At 41.7% G+C, this 18,681-nt stretch overlaps 1 protein-coding gene across 1 annotated transcript; it reads right to left on the reverse strand.

Moving 5' to 3' along the window:
- Window positions 1-5,908: 5,908 nt before the first annotated feature.
- On the reverse strand, window positions 5,909-17,424 carry LOC126457546 (uncharacterized). The gene is made up of 5 exons (XM_050093952.1): window positions 17,292-17,424; window positions 13,159-13,371; window positions 12,436-12,618; window positions 9,851-10,084; window positions 5,909-6,107 (listed from the first exon to the last, which is right to left on the reverse strand). The coding sequence occupies exons 1-5, from the start codon at window positions 17,337-17,339 to the stop codon at window positions 5,979-5,981; spliced, it is 807 nt and encodes a 268-aa protein (XP_049949909.1). The 5' UTR covers window positions 17,340-17,424; the 3' UTR covers window positions 5,909-5,978.
- Between the last annotated feature and the right edge of the window lie 1,257 nt (window positions 17,425-18,681).

Here is an 18,681-nt window from a genome sequence, read left to right on the forward strand (position 1 = left end):
AGGGAACCTGTATGATATAACTTAAAAGATGTAGGTAACCCCTTCCGTTACGGAAGGGGATTGGCAAGCGGGAAAAGGTGGTAGTGGTGGTCAATCTGGGTGGAAAGAGGGAGAGCACATTACGCAGTCAGTGGCCATCAGATGTACAGTCAACATTATGGGTGTCAAGTGAGGCATACAGAAGACGATTTATGTTGAAATTGCTTCGGATGTGGTTTCGGCTGTAATATGGTGCTCTTGTATTATGGAATGGCTCTAAAATAATTAATACGTCGCCAAGAGGAAATTTGTAAAGAGCATTAAACAGCAAGAGGTGAGACCAGATAGCCGCCACGTGCTTGCCACCACTATTGCGCCACTGCTCCGTCAACTTCAGGAAATCAGAATTGTATAATATTATGGATCAGTATCTTTGTGTTTGTTTTTCAGTAATAATTTCAGTGATAAAAATATGTGTTTGGACTTTGAAATTGCCCTGATCATGAAACCTATGAAGGGTCCTATCCTAAACGTGCCAAAGATCGAGTATCCTGTTTCTGAATTATCAGTGAATTGTTTCTACTTTGAATGTGCCAGAGATTCAGAGACAGAGTGTATAAATGATGCTAGTTAAACCACCTGCGTCGCATGTAATGAAAGAGACACAAAATTTGATCTTTCATGAAACTTAACTTTGTTCTGACTGTTACTAGAAACTAATTTCTGGAGTTTTATTGGAAAATATTAATTGAGTAAATTGCTATATAGTATTGAAATATAAACAAATTCAAGTGGGGTTAGAAATCCACATTAGTGTAATGCAATTTGTCTCTGAAATGCAGATTTTGCCCATAGAATAAATGACAGTTTATGGACCCCACTACATTCTTCTCTATTATGAGAAAGTTAAACTAAATATTGCTTCTGCTAAATGAATCAGAAGCATTTCCATAAAGGAGAGAATATAAAAAAGCCTTTGCAGAGTGTTATTTTATTGAATTTGTGATGTTTGTGTGTTAAGTAGATCAGGACTCTTGTCATGATTCACTTAATCTCGTGATGTCTTTGATAACTTTTTGGTGCTGAATACTTTAGTGATTAAGATGATGATTATTATTGACAGGGGTCAAGTAACATTTATCCCTCTGTCACTGATAATTTATGCAAATGATAACTACTGCTAATCACTGTTCATTTCGTCCGGTAGTTGTGTGTGTTCATTGCACTTTACAAAGAGAGAAATAATGAGAGTACTTTTTGCAAAATTGTAATTAAATTCTTTGGACTTAATGTTCCCACATTATTATGCTCAATTAGGCTGGCGACCGATTATTATTTTATTCACGAAAACTTTCACTACTTGCATCATTTCCTAAATTAAAGTCTTTCAGCTTTCTATTAATTGCCACAGTAACGAAATTTATGTTCGACACCCTCTGCCCATTAGGTTAACACACGGTCAAACAATTCAAAATTCCTCACAGAGAGTAACGCTTATTGTATGTTGAGGTCATATTTGGCAACCTACGTATAAGTGATATAAGTCTACCTCTCTTGATATCCAGTCGTCAGTTCCACTTTACGCAGGCTGCCAGACAAAAAAATTGAAGCATCCACACATGATCAGATGCCTACACACCAATGTCTGGTATGTAAGTGGTTAGAGTTACAGTTCTCGGCGACTGGTGGAATGGCCACCATGGTGCACTGCCGTTCTTCGGGTTTAGTGTTGTTACCAGACCTAGTAGCGTATATACTGAGGTGTCATAAGATGTGGGGTACCTCCTAATATCGTGCCAGGACTCCTCTTGCACGGCGGAATGAAGTAACTCAACACGGCATGGACTGAGCCTACTGCCTCTATAGCCATCCATAATTGCGAAAGTGTTGCCATTGCAGGATTTTGTGCACGAACTGACCTACCCATTACGTCCAGTAAATGTTCGATGGAATTTAGGTCAGACAATCTAGATAATAAAATCACTCTCTCGAACTGTCCAGAATGTTCTTCAAAGCAATCCCGAACAATTGTGGCCCAGTGACGTAGTGCGTCGTCATTCTAAACATTCCGACTTTGTTTGGGAATATGCAGTCTGTGAATGGGTGCAAAAGATAAATGATCGGTTCAGTCAGACCAGAAGTCCCAGTTCATTTCATGTAAACACAGCCCACATGATTAAAGAGCCACCAAAAACTTGCAAAGTGCCTTGTTGACAACTCGGGTCATGGTTTCGTGGGGCCTGCGCTACGTTTGAACCCCACTATCAGCTCTTACCAAGTGAAATAGGGACTCATCTGACCAGGTCGCGGTTTACCAATCGTCTCGGGTCCAACCGATATGGTAGTGAGTCCAGGAGAGGCGCTGGGGTGATGTCGTGCTGTTAGCAAAGGCACTCGAATCGTTTGTCTGCTTCCATAGCGCATTAACGCCAAATTTCGCTGCACTATCCTAGCAGATACGTCCGTCGTACGTCGCACATTTATTTCTGCTGTTATTTGACGCGGTGTTCCTTGTGTGTTAGCACTGACAACTCTACTTAAGCACCACTGGTCTCGGTTGTTAAGTGAAGGCCGTCGCCCACTGCATTGTCCGTGGTGGTAGGTAACGCCTGAAATTTGATATTTTCGGCACATTACTGACATTGTGGATCTCGGAATACTGAATTTCCAAACAATTTCCGAAATGGAATGTCCAATACATCTAACTCTGACGTATCATTGTTCCACTTTGAAAGCCTGTTCATTCTCGCCGTGAGGCCATAATTACGTAGGAAGCTTTTTCACACGAATCACCTGAGTACAAATGACAGCTCCGCCAGTGCACTATTCCCTTGTACCTTGTGTACGCGATACTGCCGTCATCTGCATAAATGCATATCGCAATCTCGTGACTCTTGCCACCTCAGCGTATAAGGAGCGCGAACGGCGTCAGATGCTGAGAATTCACTGTGGGAGACCCAGACATGTTTCCTATTTGTGTAAGAGAGCATTATCAGTAAGTGGATGGTTTGGAAGGGGCGTCGTTGTGGGTCTTCATTTTGCAGTCTGGTGGAATTTTGTAGTATGCAGGCTAGTGGGGCATTCGGAGATGACATCACTCTGATGGACTGCAGGGGAACTTAAGGGCAGGCACACTCTTAGTCAAGGTTCCAGTAGAGCATGTGTAACCATCGACAGGGAGAGTCACCATATTGTGCACCAAGCACTTTGTAATCGCCTCACGTCCACTCCTGCTATCCGAGATCGAGTATTGGATTCCATACAAGATTCTGTGTCATCCTGAATCATTGACTGGATACTTGTAGCATCCGCAGTAGTGAATTACCGTAACGTGAGTAGGCTACCATTAACACCACAGCAGAAACGGATGCATTTCGGGTGGTGCTGTTACTGAATGCATGGACTACTGATGAATAGCACCGCAATGTGTTCTGTGATGAATCGGGCTTCTTCTCTGTCCCATATGGCCACTGTCAGTTAGAAGTGCCTTTCATCCAATGGTTTGGAGAGGCACTCATGTGTTATACACTACTGGCCATTAAAAATGCTACACCACGAAGATGACGTGCTACAGACGCGAAATTTAACCGACAGGAGGAAGATGTTGTGATATGCAAATGATTAGCTTTTCAGAGCATTCGCACAAGGTTGGCGCCGGTCGCGACACCTACAACGTGCTAACATGAGGAAAGTTTCCAACCGATTTCTCACACACAAACAGTAGTTGACTGGCGTTGCCTGGTGAAACATTGTTGTGATGCCTCGTGTAAGGAGGAGAAAAGCGTACCATCACGTTTTCGATTTTGATAAAGGTCGAATTGTGGCCCATCGCGATTGCGGTTTATCGTATCGCGACATTGCTGCTCGTGTTGGTCGAGATCCAATGACTGTTAGCAGAATATAGAATCGGTGGGTTCAGGAGGGTAATAAGCAACGCCGTGATGGATTCCATCGGCCTCGTATCTCTAGCAGTCGAGATGACAGGCATCTTATCCGCATGGCTGTAACGGATCGTGCAGCCACGCCTTGATCCCTGAGTCAACAGATGGGGACGTTTCCAAGACAATAACCATCTGCACGAACAGTTCGACGACGTTTGCAGCAGCGTGGACTATCAGCCCGGAAATCATGGCCGCGGTTACCCTTGACGCTCCATCACAGACAGGAGAGCCTGCGTGGTGAACTCAACGACGAACCTGGGTGCACGAATTGCAAAACGTCATTTTTTCGGATGAATCCAAGTTCAGTTTACAGCATCACGATGGTCGCATCCGTGTTTGGCGACATCGCGGTGAACGCTCATTGGAAGCGTGTATTCGTCATCGCCATACTGGCGTATCACCTGGCGTGATGGTATGGGGTGCCATTGGTTACACGTCTCGGTCACCTCTTGTTCGCATTGACGGCACTTTGAACAGTGGACGTTACATTTCAGATATGTTACGACCAGTGGCTCTACCCTTCATTCGATCCCTGCAAAACCCTACATTTCAGCAGGATAATGCACGACCGCATGTTGCAGGTCCTGTAAGGGTCTTTCTGGATAAAGAAAATGTTCTACTGCTGCCCTGACCAGCACATTCTCGAGATCTCTCACCAATTGAAAACGTCTGGTCAATGGTGGCCGAGGAACAGGCTCGTCACAATACGCCAGTCACTACTCATGATGAATTGTAGTACCGTGTTGAAGCTGTACCTGTACACGCCATCCAAGCTCTGTATGACTCAATGCCCAGCCGTATCAAGGCCGTTATTACAGCCAGAGGTGGTTGTTCTGGGTACTGATTTCTCAGGATCTATGCACCCAAATTGCGTGAAAATGTAATCACATGTCAGTTCTAGTATAATATATTTGTCCAACGAATACCCGTTTATCATCTGTATTTCTTCTTGGTGTAGCAATTTTAATGGCCAGTAGTGCAGAAGGCGTCAGGGTGTGGAGATCCATCGGATATGGCTTCAAGACACGGCTGGTGGTGATTGGAAGAACTCCGACGGCACAGCGGTACAGCGTGGACATCTAGCGTCCTTATGTGTCACCACTCAAATGATGGAATCTCGGTGCATATTTCAACAGGAAAATGCCCGTCATGATCGTCTGTCCTAGAATTATCTACGTGATGTTGAGATGCTCCTGTAGTCAGCTAAACCTCGGATCTGACACTGGTGGAACACGGGTGGGACGAGCTGGGACTTCGCCTGATCACCAGTATCCAGCATATCAAGGACAACCTACTATAGCTGCGGGTCAGACATCTTCCCCATCCGAATCGCAGTACACATTCAGCCAGAGGCTGATTCAGTTTGATACTGGTAAGTGAGCTGGTGCTGCTGATTCTTTGTCAATTTGACTTGAGCCGGCCGCTGTGGCCGAACGGTGCTAGGAGCTTCAGTCCGGAACTGCGCGACTTTTATGGTCGCAGGTTCGAATTGTGCCTCGGGTGTGGATGTGTGTGATTTCTTTAGGTTAGTTAGGTTTAAGTAGTTCTAAGTTCTAGGGGGTTGATGACCTCAGATGTTAAGTCCCATAGTGCTCAGAGCCATTTTGTCTCGATTTTGTAATTACTGAAAATACAACACATACCCTCTCAACATTTTAGTTTCAGTTCGTTTCTTCGCCCTTACGTCTGCTTCACTTATATTTTAAGGTAGTCTACACTATTCGAGTATAGCTGTTTGTGTGGCCTCATTACTATCTGACTGGCAAACCGTTACTGAAAGCTGGGATTATTACATTGCACGCTTCTGTCCTCTCGCCCCATTTGCGGAATTCTCACATTCTACGCGACCGCTCACTATCATTTAAGGGATACCACATCACCATTCCTTCCTCCGATTGTGCTGTACTACGTAATGTCGTGATATGGTAATAGATACCCAGGAAGTAATACACGGTTCAGATGATGTTTTGCTTCACACGTTTATTTCGTCAGAGATTGTACAGAGTTTCCTGGCGGTTGTCGCCTGCCGCTGGCCTCCTCTCCTGCTCGGTACGCTTCTCACGAGCTGGCGGTGCTGTTGCTGCTGGAGACGCTGGAAGTGCTGGAGTCGCTGGAAGTGCTGGACGAGGCGTCGCTGCTCAGCTTGGACTTGACGCTGTCGAACAGCGCCTGGGTGGAGCTCAGGGCCTTTAAACAAGCGCAATATTTACCGTCGCACACCGCCGATGGCTGAGAATGTGTATCAGACGAAGAGTCTCTGCTCGTGTAAATTACACGGTGGAAGAAATTTCGCGGATGGCGGACAGTAAATGAAAGTTAACACCGACACTCAGTGACAGCATCGAAGGAACCTTCAGTATTGCATAAAGAAGTGTTAACAATATGATTTATTTCATTAAGTGGAGTGGTCTAAGTACCAAACATCTGATCAATTTATTGCGCATAAAGACGATTTGATGCTATAAGATTTGTTGATTGCTACCATTTCACTAAACATATTTGCAATCGGCTTTTAACGGTGGATTACTTGCACTCTTGTCTATAAAAAAAGACATTGATTTTGAAACTTCCTGGCAGACTAAAACTGTGTGCTGGACCGAGACTCGAACTCGGAACCTTTGCCTTTCGCTGGCAAGTGCTCTACCAACTGAGCTATCCATGCACGACTCACGGCCCATCCTCACAGCTTTACTTCTGCCAGTATCTCGTCTCCTACCTTCCAAACTGTACAGAAGCTGTCTCAATCGAGTATTCGCTGCCATAAAGTAGCACTAGCATGACGTTGTTTTACAGAAGTTCAATTTTCTGGCTTTATTAACTTTATTTTTTAAATTTTTGTTTGTAGTTTCCCATGTGTGTTGGAATTTATTTGTTTTCTTTTCCGTGCCAGACTTGCTTAAGCATCTTGTTTACTTTAACAGTCTCAGATCGGACAGGGATTTATCTTAGTGAATCATCAGTTTAGCTTTAGTAGCAGTTAAGTTTAGAGTCTCTCGTTTGTAATACAATTACATAACCTGCATACACCAAGTCACTTAATTTTATTTTCCATTTCAGGTCTGCAACGTGAATGTTAAGAAGAATCGGTGAAATGTTGCATTCTAAACTGACATCTTGATTTATTACCATCTAACCTGGTTTTGAAGTGGCTACTTTATGATTATTTTGGCGTCATCATGTATACTTTTGTTTACCTCCTTAAGGTGCATGGGGTATCTTTGCCTATCCATTATTGTCTATAATCTATTTCTGATCAAGGTGTCAGAGGCTTTTTGAAATGGAAAAAAGTAATACGTGTTTCCGTTCTGACTTCTCGTCGCCTTTCTAAAATTCTCTTGATGATGAAAATTTTTATCACTGTACAAGCGTTCTTTCCTAAACCCACTTTGCTCTTCTCCCAATCAGCCATTTGTTTTCACTTTCAAAGAATTATTTATTGTTTTTGAGTAATCTTTATAAGCCTAGTTCCTGAGAGTTTTACCCCTGTAATCATCCCACTCATTTCTTTGGCCATTTTTAAACTCAGAAACTGCCTCAGCGGTTTTCCAGACAGCAGGGATTTTATAACTTCGCCGGCACTCACTGAATAGATCTAACAGTCTCAGTTCGCGCATCGTCCCTCCATACTTAATAAGTTCAGCAGTTACTCCATCTGCGCCACAACTCTTGAGATCTGTCATACTTTTCAGATCCTATTGAATCTCATCTAAGATTAGCGAATCTAGAACCTTATTATAACGGGGTGTTGGGTAGTCTGTATTCATTGCAGCAGTCTCGCAGAACCTTAACTTCCTATAAGGCTGCATCCACTGTTATTCATTAATTACCTTAATTCTAGCATTATCTCTCTACGAGTGATTTCAATTTTTTCTTTGCTAAATTTGCAAATGGGACGGAAGAGGAAACGTCTATCAGCTGTACAAGGAATCAATGTTAAAAAAATATATCGGCTCAACCACTTGTGTAAAGCGCTAAGATTGACGCGTTTCGTAAGTCAAGCTTCCATCATCAGAATAATAAAAAGAAAAGGGACCTGTTAAAACTCGCTGAAAATGGAACATGCAATAGGCACAATAAAACTGATAGTAAAATGTGTTGATACAAAATAATTCCTGCCATAATAATAGCCAGAAACTTTCTGCTTTTAGATCTTTGATAGATAGAGCCTTCAGAGTCCCTATGAATGAAGAAGACAGAATGACTGAGCTGAACATCGTGAAACAACTAGCCAGAGCTAATGTATATCACCAAAACGTTGTCAATAAATTAATACGGCAGGAACAGCGCGCGAATGCAAGGAAGAATGCCGCAAATAATATTACGAGAGTCACAATACCATACTTCGGTGATATTTCGCAAAAAGTGGCTAACATTTTCAAAACTTTTAAAGTTGATACCACTTTTCAGACCAATAATACGCTGCGATTTAAACTAAGAAATAATTTATAGCAAGAAAGCGATAAATATGAGAGAGCTGGGGTCTATAAAATTCAGTGTAACACGTGCAAGGCAAGCTATGTAGGCCAAACTGGTAGGTCCTTTAAAGTACGTTACAAAGAACATAGCGATGGCTAATGGTTCAAATGGCTCTGAGCACCATGGGACTTAACTTCTGAGGTCATCAGTCCCCTAGAACTTAGAACTACTTAAACCTAACTAACCTAAGGACATCACACACAGCCATGCCCGAGGCAGGATTCGAACCTGCGACCGTTGCGATCGCGCAGTTCCAGACTGTAGCGCCTAGAACCGCTCGGCCAATACAGCCGGCCGAACATAGCGATGCTTTCCGGCTTAATAATTTCGAAAAGTCAGCTGTAGCCACACATATTTGGAAAACGGGACACCCCATGTTGGGAATAGATCAGGATCTCGTTATTTTACATAGACAGGACAAAGGAAAAAAGCTGGATCTACTAGAACAGCTGGAAATTACGATACATAGCGTGGATAATCAGAACACACTGAATGAACAGCTACCTGGTGATACAAATAACTTTTTCAAACATTTCACTGGTTTCTTTTAGTAAATACATTTTTAGCAATTGGCAGGATACCCTCATTTCATGAAGTCCTTGGAACATGTATACGTTATCTGTTTGTATAGACATCTCTGTGACTTCCTTGTTTACTTGCGGTTGAGCTCACTCGCGTTTCAGTGTCGTGTTTGGTTACGTGGTGCGTGGTATCAAAGAAGACGCACGGGCGGTTTACGACGATAGAGGAGAGAGCCATGTGGTTAGATGTTGAACACCATAGGCGACACCATTTTAGAGTTTTTTTATATTTTGACGACTATGTGGAGATGCACCTTGGAAGACACGGCTGCAACAAGCGAAGTAGCCACGATGTTTTAATTTTATTATCAATTTTATTGTGCCTGGTGCGTGTTCCATTTAGCGAGTTTTAACAGGTTCTTTTACTTTTTATTATTCTGATGATGGAAGCTTGACTTCCGAAACGCGTCAATCTTAGTTGGTTGGTTGGTTGTTTCGGGGAAGGAGACCAGACAGCGAGGTCATCGGTCTCACCGGTTTAGGGAAGGACGGGGAAGGAATCCGGCCGTGCCCTTTGAAAGGAACCATCCCGGCATTTGCCTGGAGCGATTTAGGGAAATCACGGAAAACCTAAATCAGGATGGCCGGACGCGGGATTGAACCGTCGTCCTCCCGAACGCGAGTCCAGTGTCTAACCACGGCGCCACCTCGCTCGGTGTCAATCTTAGTGTTTTACACTATAAACAAGTGGTTGAGCGGATATTTTTTTAACATTGACATTCACAACCACGACCTCTCATCCAGTATGGATAAAATAAAAAAAAATGTACAAGGAGTCCTCCGCTATGCTCCGTACACTGGGTTGTGGAGTATTCGTGCAGATCTAGCAAGGATTACTCGCAATTCTGTCGACGGAACGAAACCGAAGCGTACCTCCTCGATGGAGGAGACGACCATCTGCGCCTTGGCGGAGGAGTCGTCGGCGGCGGCTGTGTTGAGGGCCTGCACGGCGGCGGCGGCCTGCTGCATCGCCTGCTCGGCACTCGCGATGTTGTCCTGCGTCGCGTTGCCCACGGCGGCCACCGCCGTCTCCATGGCGGACACCGCGCTCGACGCCTTGTCAGCCAGGTCGGACGCCGCGTCGGAGAACGCGCTCTCCACCAGCGACTGCAACAGCACGGCGGACACGTCAGCCGATACCGGGCTCTCTACCGTCTCACACGTCTGAACCCCAGAACCCTCGGTTACCACAGTGCACGCGCAGATGTACTATGATTGTAGACACTACTGACGCTCTCGCCTCAGCGCATCATCTAGGATTTTATACGTACGCTGTTCACACATTTGAAACTCATACACAGTTTTGAATATAACAGACAATGCCATGCCCTTTTATATCATTATCATAATTATTAAATTATTTATTAGTTAAACGGACAAACAGATACAGTGGAAATAACAAAGCCAAACACTGGCACGCCAAAAGTTTATTCAAGCCTTTTCCCAGGTTTCGAAAGATATAAACCCCATGGTTCCTTCGCAGTTGTCTTCTTTTTACATACGTTTTTCTTTCCAACTTCTCCTATTGCCCCTTTTAGAGATGTCCATTCCTCTTCAACTGTACTGCCTACTGAGCTATTCCTTACTGCTGTATCTATAGCCTCAGAGAACTTCATTTGTGTATCGTCATCCCTTCGTACTTCCGTATCCCACTTCTTTGCGAATTGATTCTTCCTGACTAATGTCTTGAACTTCAGCCTACTGAGCATCAGCGCTGCATTGTGATCTGAGTCTGTATCTGCTACTCGGTACGCCTTACAGTCCACTATCTAATTTCGGAATGTTTGTCTGACCATGATACAATCTAATTGAAACCTTCCCTTATCACCCGGTCTATCCCAAGTATAGCTCCTCCTCTCGTGATTCTTGAACAGAGTATTCGCTATTACTAGCTGAAATTGATTGTAGAACTCAATTAGTCTTTCTCCTCTCTCATTCCTTCACCAGTCCCCATATTCTCCTGTAACCTTTTCTTCTACTCCTTCCCCTATAACTGCGTTCCATTCCACCATCACTATTACATTTTCATCTCTTTTTACATTCTCTACTTCCCTTTCAATATCCTCATATACTTTCTCTATCTCTTCATCTCCAGCAAGAGATGTTGACATGTATATCTGAACTATTGTTGTCGGTTTTGGTTTGCTATCGATTGTTATAAGAACAAAACTATCACTAACCTGATCACTGTAATATACTCTTTGCCCTACCTTTCTATTCGTAACGAATTCTAATCCGGTTATACCGTTTTCTGCTGCTGTTGATATTACTCTATATTCATCCGACCAGAAATCCTTGCCTTCTTTCCATTTCACTTCACTCTAGATTGAGCCCTTGTAGTTCCCTTTTCAGGTTTAATAGCTTCCCTACCATGTTCAAGCTACTGACATTCCACGCCCCGTGTCGTAGAACGTTATCCTTTCGTTGCATTAGCTAGTGCAAGTGCAAGTACAAGTGAAAGTGCATTAGAAGTGAAAACGAATCGGCACGTTTACGAGCAATTATACGTTTTGTTTCATCTCATTATTCTTCGAGAGTATTTGAAACTTTATTCCCGAGCAGTTGTCGTTGTCTGCAGTAGTAAGTAGAGCACATGGCCACACAAATAAATCATTTTTCTTCGCTGAAAGCAATTCAAAATATAGGTAGTCTGAGAACTTGCCAATTCGCTGACAACCGTACTGCATCTGTACACTTAATCGCCAGTCATCGATAAGAGCGTACACTTTCGACATCAGCCTTGTGGTCGGTGAGAAAATTGAGGACATTACAATGGGTTATGGCAGTTTTGAGCTACTTAGATATGGCGAAACGACATCTAATGTCTCCGGGAACGACCAATAAACATTTTGTCTGTAACAAAAGTTGTTCTCCGTGACGTGATCTATCACTCCTAAAGGTCCCATGTAAGGACTTGTAGACATCCTGCACATGTTCAGTAATCAGAATCTTACAATTGACAAACCTTAGCTCAAAACTAGCAATGAATCATTAATTATAACTATGAATTAGAGCGCGATTTCACTTTCAGTGTCCTACGATCATTTGTGTAGCGAACGACAGCTGCACCTCGCTCTCTAAATTTTAAGGTTTGCCTTGTTCATTTCGACCACTGACATAGAATATTTACCACGATGATAACAGTTTAGGGTTCCCTGGATGTTTTGTCGGCCAGTATTGGTCCATACAAGGTAATTTTGTACACACAAAATTATTATGTCGATCATTTCGATCGATACCTTCTGCAAACGCGCCACATATTCTTCGAACACTTTGCCCTCTCTCTCTCTCTCTCTCTCTCTCTCTCGTTTTCCACACACAACACTGCCTGTAAATTACTGAAAACTGGTGTGCACGATGCCAAATATCACAAACAGTTACCTTTTCTGGTAGTTAATTTCCCCATATCTCAGCATGCCAAGCAAAATCGTTTCACGTCAAAGGATTCGTCTACTTACCTCAATTTTGTTCAGCTGTGTAGACATAGAGTTCAAAGCATCTTTTACTTTGGCAGCCATGGCGTCGTTAAATGCCTCTGCGCTGTTGAAGATGTTGTCCGCAACGTTCTTCGCAGTGCTTGCGGCGTTGTTCATAGCATTCGTGATCGCATCAATCATGCTTTCAATGCCTGAAGAGGAACTCTGTCAAAAAGCAACAAATATCAATCATTGACTCGGGTATAGTTTACGATACTCTCCAGCAAAGTCACTCTCAGCTAAAGCATTACTTTATAATGGACACTAAACCAAAGACGGATTTATTAGATGTGCTTGAATCGCTAACGAAACCTGATACCTAGTTGTGAATACTGAATATTCCGATACCACGAACGAACATATGCCAGATGCAGAGCCACTACTGTGCAAAAGGAACTCTCGCTTCTGTTTACAGTGATACTGCAGCTGCAAAAGGCATTGCATAGCAACATGCATTCGGAAAACCCTTAGAATTACATTATGTCTTAGAATAGACATAAAGTTTCATCCATGCGTAATTTATATGGTGAAATAACATTTTCTTGCGGACATAAGGATCACAACTTTATCTTCGACAAGGATAGAAGCTGAAGTTACGAATTAAAATTCATTCAGAATTTGCTTATGCAGCGACATCGCAAGACAAATGTGTAACTATAATTTATGTTAGAGTAAGTTATAAAGAGACATGTCATAATTACTTACTTCGGAGATAGTTGCGTTGTCCGCGGTGGTCGCATTACCCGAAGAAGAAGCGGTAGAGTTGTCAGAGGTAGTGGCATTGGTCGAAGCGCCGTTGCTGTTCCCATTCACGGCGTTCTCAATACCTTGCTGGATTCCGTTTGCAACTGTTTCTACGCCGTCTTTGATATCACTGATGATTTCTCCGATGTCAAAAAACAAGGGAGACGCAGACACCTAAAGTAAAGAGACGACAAATATTAATTTTCTTTCAGGACAAGTGAGAGATTAGGCTATATTCTTTCACCCACTTTCACTCTTACATACGGTAACAGTAAGTTTTTGTTATTAGGTATCACTAGATCTTTTCGCACTTATTTTATTAGTTTTATGTCCTCCTCAAGCTCCGTAATTTTTCTGTTTTGGCTGATAATTTCGAATTACAATGACATTCGCTGATCCAAAAAAGTCTGATTAGTAAAGCAGTCAAATCTCAAAGTCTTCTCATATAAATTCCAATTTAATGCATTTACTTTAACAAGCCCAACGACCTCGTAATATAGTGTTATGGCGGAGAGCTTTAATCTAAATTCAGCTGTTCACATAAAAGCAAATATACACATACATACTTCTGCAAAAAATTTTCTGACAAGCTTGTCTTTCCTTTCACTTTCAGCAGCCATTTTAGTAATGGATTCGAAAACTGGTGTTTTCACTCTTACGTTGCGTTCACAGTGCCACGCCTTCCAGCTAGAATATTTATTGAGGTATTTGAAAACCATTAGCATATTCAACTTGAATGTAGGATTTTAGAATTCCGGTAAACTGTTCAGCATACAGATTGAGTCCGTGATTGTGTTACAAACTTTCAGCGATGATGGCGAAGGGTAAAGGTATCATTATGAGGCATGAGATCCTAGTCCAGAAACGACAGAGTTGAAAGTTATAAGAGAAAATCGTTCTGATATCTCTGACAGTTGATCACTTCCACTGCAAGCTCTTTGCTTCCCGCATTTTGAGAGGTGATTGTATGGACGTAAACAAACAAAAAATTGTCTGTTAAACATGGGTTGTAAACAGCATAACTTGAACACTTCTCCATCATCTATACTGTAGAACAAATCTCTTTTACTACGAGCTCTTTGTCCTCCATGTTATGAGAGGTGTAGTCTGTCCAGTAAACATGGCCTCTGGTTTGTATACCTTAAAAGCTATGAACACTTGTTCATCTTTCCTGTAGTGAAACAAATTTCTTCTTCTGAACATGTACTTATAGCTTTTAAAGTATACATTTTAGAGTCAATGTTTATTAGACCATTTTTCTAGGTTTTTTTAATATTGTTTTCTCCTAAAATATGAAAAGCTAAGAACTTCTAGTAGAAGTGGTCTGTTGTTACATGTATCAGATAGAAGTTCCTTATACTCTTGTTTATGGACCGAAATTTCAAACTGACGCATGTATGCTTCTCCATATCTCTGAAACGTTTCAACATCATTACGGAATTACCAAGCTTATCTGCAACATAAGTAAGTTTCGTGTGAGCATATATTTTTTTGAAGAGGTACTCTTTGTAAGGAGATTAATTACCGTAACTGTGTTGTTCTTCTGGAGGAGAATCAGGCTTTTGTCATTGTAGCAGTTGTTGTTTTCTGTCGTTACAGAATGATGATATTTGCTAGCTTCAAATGTCTAATAAGCAATTTAGTTTCTGACCGTAGGAAGCATTCGAGAACAAATAATCCCATTAAACTCCTCACATGTAGCAAGAGAACTTGATCAACTAGTACAAATTGTACATGGAATAGCAGCAAAATGCGAAATATCATAGTTTATGGTAATTTGATAAGGTAGCTTTTAATGGAAGGCAAACCGATATGCAATAACACTAACCGTGTTAGTAAAGCTATGGAGAGTAATGTAGCGGCGATTCTGTGTGGCATGTTCCTGGTAGATTTTCAGTGGTACGTGACACCAGATGTCTAAGCAGGGTTACATATTTCCCGTAAATTGAGGGCCGTAGGTTTGTGGGCTTGGAGGTGTCACCCAGTCGCGTCCCTGGTTTGTTCCACTGTGTTCGTATCATGCGGGTTTGGTGGCCAATACATAACGTGAGATCACTGCCATGCCCCCAAACTATTATCGGGTAGTCTGGCCTTCTGACACGGCCAGTTGCCCTGCTGAAATGTGCTAGGGCCGTCAGGAAAGTCATGAAGCACGAAGAGATGGAAGTGATCCGTAATAACATTCACTTACTGTACTTCGACATGTAATTATTACGAAAAAATATACAACGCGTGTGTCTCTGCATGGTTAAAGTATTTAAATTCGTTTCACATTCTTGAATTCACCGCAATTCTGACTTCATGTACTCGTCTTAAGTGAGCACGTGTTATATCTTACGTTTGGATGTAAAACGGGAACTTTTTTAAATAAGGGGAAAGATACGATTTGCATACTGCTGCATCACTGCAACGGACAGTTCCCATAGTAATTGTGTCATTAGCCAAAGCCAATAATTGTGACGTAAATTTGACTTTAACTTCTAGAGCCACTGTATCTGTTGTTTCAGAGGATTCGGAATCGTGAGAAGCTACAGTGCAAGAAGATATATCTTTATTGATAGAAATAGTAAAGGATTCATGAGAACTGATTCCCATAATCGTACCAGAATTTCTGCTAAAATGGCTACTCACCTACATATACATTGAAGAGAATAGTCTTCACAAAAATAGTGCGACGAGATCAAAACATTCCAGGTAGAATTACAATCACCAAAACTCTTATAAGTGGTTTCGCCATTGTGGTGATTCAGAGGTTCAACGAAAACAAACTACTAATTGTCAGAAAAAAACAACCTCATTCGGCGAGTAGACCATCGCGCTGTTCGCAACCAAAAGCTTACGATTCAGCCTTTCTCCACATGTAAGGCGTTGTGGACATAATGCAATGGTCAGGATGGTATGGTCATAATGAAACGAAAGGTAACTGGCCGATTTCTGCGAATACATTTTAAGTGACAAACGTATGACTTAAAGTAACTTAGGAGGTTAGCTACCATTCTAGTATTAGTTTCAGAAATACTGCCATCTTCACACATCCACGTGTAAAGGTAACACAAGGACAAAAGCGTTTCCAGTTGAGTCATCTCATGTTACGTTCACAGCTGATACCGCTCTTCTCCTTGTGCTATCTTTGCATTTGGATTTCTGAAGATGGAAGTAATTCCGAAACGCGTCATGCATAATTTTTGTTCAATAAACTCATTCCTCACCTATTGTATGATTTTATGCCACCTACCAATCTTAACTACAGATTAAACATAATCAAATTTTAGATGATTGTGTTCACTGTCGTGCCAACGGTGTAGCTCTTGTTGCCAGGATGGAATTGCATCTAAACACCACTGGAAATGTCAACAATTGGTCTGTTGAGAAAAGAATGAAATAACACGTCTCCTCTGGCACTAATTATTGCCGAATTTGAATAATACCATCTGGTATTGTCCATATTCGCAGACTAATATAGCACTGTCCTGCAAAGAATCGGAACAGTTTCTGTTTCATTAAAAGCATAAAACCCGACTGGCAACCTTTCAGAACTTATATTTGTCGATCGTCAGAAAGACTCGATGCGTTTTTGTGTCATAAGTATCTGCACACTGTACTATGTGAGCTTCTCATAGTATTTAGTCAACCTTCCGAAAACGTTAAACGTGAGTTTACACACTAATAGCTTGCTGAAACACGTACAGTTTCCTATGTGACAGTAGCCAGTAGAACAGCCTGTCGTGGTTTATTTGGTAAATGATTTAAAACACAGCTAGCAGAATCGGCTCGCTCTGGTTGTAACACCTAAAGATTGTCAGGACGGCGAAGATAATAAGGCCAGCAACAAACGAAGCAGTGGTTTCAAAGATGTGTGTACAGGAGCTGTATAAGATAAAATGCAGAGAATCCATTATTCTAAATGGCAAAAAGGAACCAGTTTTAATGTGATGTTCTGTCCCTAGAAGCCCAGGAAATCTGTTGAGGCTGTTGTGCAAAGATACAATTTATCTTGGAAACGGGTAAGTGGGTGCTCATAATCCACCAAGCCCAAGAGATTAAGTTCGTACCCAGGATAACATATGGCTGAGTGTGAACCTCGTGCTACATACCTGCGCTACCACAGCCAATGCGACGACGATCACCAACTTGGAAGCCATGTTGTCTGAGGACGACTCGGTACAAGTGCAATACCTTGACGGTTGGGAGGTGTTTTATAGGCACCCACCGTCAGCAGTCACACTTGTTGACGTTAATCGCAGGTGTCTCTAATACTTCTACTGCAAACAGTACCGCCTGTACACTTGTTTATTCGGATGTTGAAAACGATAGTATACAAAAGTCTTCGAACATCCGTAATGTTTCTCACCCGTTAGTATTGAAATATGGAAATTCTGACTCGAAACATAGCAAAGGGGAAGAACAAAATGTCTATGTTCAATTTATCACTGTACCACGAATACAGGTATGTAACGTTGGATTATTCTAACATTTCTAATGTGATGAAAACAAAGTACAGAAAATCTATCAGACAGTTGCAATATCAGTAAATAACGTGAAGGGGATGAAAATGTAATAGTCTCGAGAAGAGACGGAATAACAGAATTATTTGAAAATGCATACCAACTACAAAAGAGAGTAAGACAAGAGATTTTTTTCGATTGGGCTCCAAGAAGTTAAGATTGGTTTTTTTTTTTTTCATTTCATGGGAGTACGTGGAACGCACAGCAAAGATAAGGAGATACAAAACTGGCAAAATTGGATCCAAGCGCAAGCTTGTAATCTGACAAAACCTGAATAATAATAAAAATACGTTAGTTTATATTGAAAAGATGTGCTAAGAAGAGAGAAACTGGCAATTTGTAAACTTATATAATGAGTTCTAGTACCTGACAAAAAAGCCACTGGACCACATGTAAGGATCTAGAACAGCTCAGAAAAGTAAGTAACATAGATTTTATTTAGGGAAATGGAACCATAGTAGGAATGAAAAGGGCAGAAGCAGAAAGTCATTGTTAGCAGAAAGTCATTGTTAGCTGAAGAAATTCTTCCGCTTATCAATGAAATACGGAAAGAGTCCCACAGTTCGCGAAAGAAAACTCACAGCATCCGTTGCTTAGGAATGAAATTAAGAGGAAAATTAATGAAACTATGAGAATTTAAATAAGGTAACTAGAAATGCATAACAGAAATACAGAGATCGCTTACATGAAGATTGGAGTTTTGGGAAAGTAACAATCACAGCAAAAAGGAGAACAAATGGATACTATACAATGGTGAACATGTGTACAAAAGCTGAGATAATTAAGAGGAGAATTAACCTTAACTACTGAGAATTTGAGTAAGGTTGCTAGAAATACAGACTAGAAATACAGACATTGCTTAGATGAAGGCTTGATTTTCGGGAAAGTAGTAAGCACAGAAAAAAAAATATAAAAGAATTGATACAATACAACGGTAAATATGCGTCTAATAGCATTGTCTTTGCTGCTGTCAGAAGTG

Source organism: Schistocerca serialis, chromosome 2 (assembly GCF_023864345.2).
Source record: "Schistocerca serialis cubense isolate TAMUIC-IGC-003099 chromosome 2, iqSchSeri2.2, whole genome shotgun sequence".
Classification (NCBI taxonomy): domain Eukaryota; kingdom Metazoa; phylum Arthropoda; class Insecta; order Orthoptera; family Acrididae; genus Schistocerca; species Schistocerca serialis.